Here is a 4,319-nt window from a genome sequence, read left to right as displayed (position 1 = left end):
TGGCATCCCCTCCATATGGTTTGGTACAAGAGCGCAATGTCATATTTAAGAAAATAACTAACCATATATGCAATACCATGACTTGTAAATGCACAAGGTAGGTTGACTTAGATTTGGTTTGGTACTATAACAAAGTAGATTGACTTAAACATGGTGGTACATGTGATGTCCCACATCGGATAGGGGAGAATGTTCCTGGCGCTATATATGTAGAGACTCCTCTTAACCAAGTAGACGCGTTTTAAAGCCGTGAGGGCCCCCTTGGGCCCAAAGCAGACAATATCTACATGATTGGGTGCGGGTTGTTACAAATGGTATCAGAGCCGATCCTCGACCCCGGTGTGGGGGTTTGTTTGACTCCGTAAAAGGAGTGTTTGTCTGTTTGGCCCCGCAATCTCATGGGACACAATGAGGACGTTGTGTCTGCATGGGGGGATGTTTGTGATGTCCCACATCGGATAGGGGAGAATGTTCCTGACGCTATATATGTAGAGATTCCTCTTAACCAAGTAGACGCGTTTTAAAGCCGTGAGGGCCCCCTTAGGTCCAAAGCGGACAATATTTACATGATTGGGTGTGGGTCGTTACAAATGGTATCAGAGTCGATCCCCGACCCCGGTGTGGGGGTTTGTTTGGCCCCGTAAGGGGTGTTTGTTTGTTTGTGGGACACAACGAGGACGTTGTGTCTGCATGGAGGGGTGTTTATGATGTCCCACATTGGATAGGGGAGAATGTTCCTGGTGCTATATATGTAGAGACTCCTCTTAACCAAGTAGACGCGTTTTAAAGCCGTGAGGGCCCCCTTGGGCCCAAAGCGGACAATATCTACATGATTGGGTGCAGGTTGTTACAGTACATGACTAGTGTTAGATGTGTGTGAAGCATGACATGCTAATTCTTGTTATATGAGCATCATTTTTGTGAACTAAGATATGCTAACACATCAAATATGTTGACACATAGGGACAAACTAGCATGCATGAATGATTGACATGTATGGGTGGATGGACTTGCATAGATGGGCCAAGACAAGGCATTGGTGTGGGTTGACATGAAACACGGTTGCTTGGACTTGATTCATGGGGATTGACTCCATGAGAGGGGGCATTTGGCTAGTTTCATGGTGCCTCTTAGGCGATGGTGGTAGCTAATGACCCAATAAGACATCAAATGTTAAACATGGTTGTGTGAGGCACCATAAGACTTAAAGGGTGTGTTCAATTAGATGGTTATGAGAGTTGTGTAACCACCATAACTCCCAATTTGAATTCAAAGAGTCTATTGTTTGAATTCGAAATAAAGTAGAAGGAGGCAATATTTGGATAGAAATAGTCTCTCCCATTACCTTGATAAATTAGAGGGTATGAAAATTGGTGGTATCTTGGTTCTCTTAGGCAAAAATCTTAAAGGTCAGAACACATTAGAATAATTTTGTACTCTTCGAAAGTCTTTCCTGTTTTTGCTTTGTGTTTGCTTCAATCGTTGTTACTTGTAGAGTTAGGATAAGGTTGGTCAAGTAGCGACTTAGCACAACACAATTCATTAATAAAAAATAAAAAAATCGTAGCAGATTTTGCGTGTGAGAGTGTAGAACTCCATATACGCCTGCGCTAATCCAAAACCTTTTCCCCTTTCTAGAAGCAATAATTTGATAATTTATTGCTCATTGTCTTTCAATCAATGTAGACAATGAGCAATAAATTATCAAATTATTGCTCATTGTCTTTCGATCAATGTAGTCAATGGGCAGATGACAGCTGAAAGTCATTTGAGTTGGCATCCAAGTTATTTGCTCTTAGGCACGAAAAGACTTCCACTCTTTTCAAACTTTCTAATCAACCCATTCACCGTCTCATGACATAAAAAGCATTTTTTTCATCTTTCACTTCATATCCTACTAATCATAATGGACATGGAGAACGCCAATTCCCACGCACAATGCCATTTTCAATCCTGCCATTAGTGCTTCGTATTCTACTTCATTATTAGGGGCAGGGAAGCCCCACTTGAGGTCTCTTTCTAAAGGCTAAAATTAACCTATCTGAAGAGTAACACAAAGCCAGCCCCAACACCCCTTTTTGAAGTGACGAAAAAAAATTTAATTTTAAAAATAAAAGATAGAAAATAATAGCATTTTTATTAATTGATGTAATTTTTCTGGAAAATCAAATAGATTTGTAAAATTGGAAAATAGGCTTTTAATATTAGTCAATTTATAGTTTTAATTTCCCTAGCTCGCCATTCTGTGAACCGCTACAGCACAAATTACAATTTTCCCTCATTTTCCTTCGTTTTCTTTCATGGCAGTATTTCATGGAAACCAAACACCTCCAGACCACACTGTCTCCGTCACACTCTCCAGCCTACCAAGTTCTGCTCCGTGCTGGCCCACGTCTCAAACCCCTCCAACAAGTCCACGCCCACTTCATTGTCTCCGGCTCGTATCGCAGCCGAGCCCTCCTCACAAAGCTCCTCACCTTGGCTTGCACCGCTGGTTCCATCCTCTACACTCGTCAGCTCTTCTTCTCCATTACTAATCCCGATTCTTTCCTCTTCAATGCTCTCATTAAAGCCTCCTCAAAGTTTGGCTTCTCTCGCGATGCTATCCTCTTCTACCGCCGCATGGTGGCAGATTCTATACCACAGTCGAATTACACGTTCACAGCAGTGATCAAGGCGTGTGCCGATATTTCGGCTTTGAGAATCGGTAGACCCATTCATTCCCATGTTTTCGTCTGTGGGTATGACTCGGATTCGTTTGTTCAGGCCGCTCTTATCGCTTTCTATGCAAAATCTGGTGATGTGGGTGAGGCTAAGAAAGTGTTTGACAGAATGCCGGAGAGAACAGTTATTGCCTGGAATTCGATGATTTCTGGTTATGACCAAAATGGGTTTTCTAAAGAAGCGGTCGGATTGTTTTATCGGATGCGGGAGTTTGGTGTAGAATTCGATTCAGCTACACTTGTAAGTGTATTGTCCGCTTGCTCGCAGTTGGGGGCTCTTGATTTAGGCTGTTGGGTGCATGATTACATTGTTAATAACAATTTTGATGTGAACGTGGTCCTTGGCACTTCCTTGATTAATATGTATACTAGGTGCGGAAATGTGAGCAAAGCAAGGGAGGTTTTCGATGAGATGAATGAGCGAAATGTTGTTGCTTGGACGGCTATGATTTCCGGATATGGAATGCATGGTTATGGCCGAGAAGCCATCGAGCTTTTTCGCCTGATGAGAATTCATGGGCCACCTCCAAATGGCATCACATTTGTGGCTGTCCTGTCAGCTTGTGCTCACGCAGGGTTAGTCCATGAAGGGCGCAAGGCCTTTGCAAGCATGAGGCAAGACTACGGCCTGGTGCCCGGGGTGGAACATCATGTTTGCATGGTTGACATGCTTGGGCGTGCTGGATTTCTGAATGAAGCATTTCAATACATCAAAGATCTGAAACAGGGGGAGCAAGCACCTGCACTTTGGACTGCCATGCTTGGGGCCTGCAAGATGCACAAGAATTTAGACCTTGGAATGCAAGTTGCTGAGCATCTTTTAGCCGCTGAACCCGAAAATCCCAGCCATTATGTGTTGCTCTCAAATGTATATGCATTGGCTGGGCGAATGGAACTAGTGGAAATGGTTAGAAATATGATGATTCGAAAAGGCCTGAAGAAGCAAGTTGGCTATAGCATAATAGAGGTGGGTCTGAAGTCCTATTTGTTTAGCATGGGTGACAGGTCTCATCCAGAGACAACTGAAATCTACAAGTATTTAGATGAATTGATGTTGAGGAGCAAAGAGGCAGGTTATGTACCAGCCCCTGAGTCGGTGATGCATGAGTTGGAAGAAGAAGAAAGGGAATATGCCCTTAGATACCACAGCGAAAAGCTTGCAATAGCATTTGGGCTGATGAAAACTAGCCATGGGATGACTATAAGGATTGTGAAGAACCTTAGGATGTGTGAGGATTGTCATTCAGCTATTAAGTTCATCTCACATATTGCAAATAGAGAAATTATTGTTCGGGATAAGCTTCGATTTCACCATTTCAAAAATGGGTTATGCTCTTGCCAGGATTACTGGTGACGAACCCTATTTGCTAGTCGAGGCTCAGCTGTGAACAAGTTTTTCAAGATCGTTTACTGAAGATAAAGGTTTATGAACACAGTTTCAGACAATAATGCTGTTTCATCTTCAAGGTATGCTCATGATGTATTTCTCTGTATTCAATTATTCATGTTAGAGAGAAAAATCAATATTATTACCTTTGCCATCGAATTCCACTATAAATCTTAATCTCTGATTTGATTTTCTTATGAGACAATAGA

General features: G+C 42.4%; 1 protein-coding gene across 1 annotated transcript; it reads left to right on the top strand.

The window, feature by feature from the left end:
• Nucleotides 1-2,256: 2,256 nt before the first annotated feature.
• LOC117923431 (pentatricopeptide repeat-containing protein At2g33760-like) lies at nt 2,257-4,319 on the top strand. Its single transcript, XM_034841711.1, has one exon. The coding sequence runs from the start codon at nt 2,314-2,316 to the stop codon at nt 4,075-4,077; it is 1,764 nt and encodes a 587-aa protein (XP_034697602.1). The 5' UTR covers nt 2,257-2,313; the 3' UTR covers nt 4,078-4,319.

The sequence above is a fragment of the Vitis riparia genome, chromosome 10, assembly GCF_004353265.1.
Source record: "Vitis riparia cultivar Riparia Gloire de Montpellier isolate 1030 chromosome 10, EGFV_Vit.rip_1.0, whole genome shotgun sequence".
Taxonomy (NCBI): Eukaryota; Viridiplantae; Streptophyta; class Magnoliopsida; order Vitales; family Vitaceae; genus Vitis; species Vitis riparia.
Note: the sequence above shows the minus strand (reverse complement) of the source record. Positions and strands in the feature narration are given on the sequence as shown.

Coding starts and splice junctions, on each gene's coding strand:
- LOC117923431 (XM_034841711.1), top strand. CDS start 2,314: ATGGAAACCAAACACCTCCAGACCACACTGTCTCCGTCACACTCTCCA.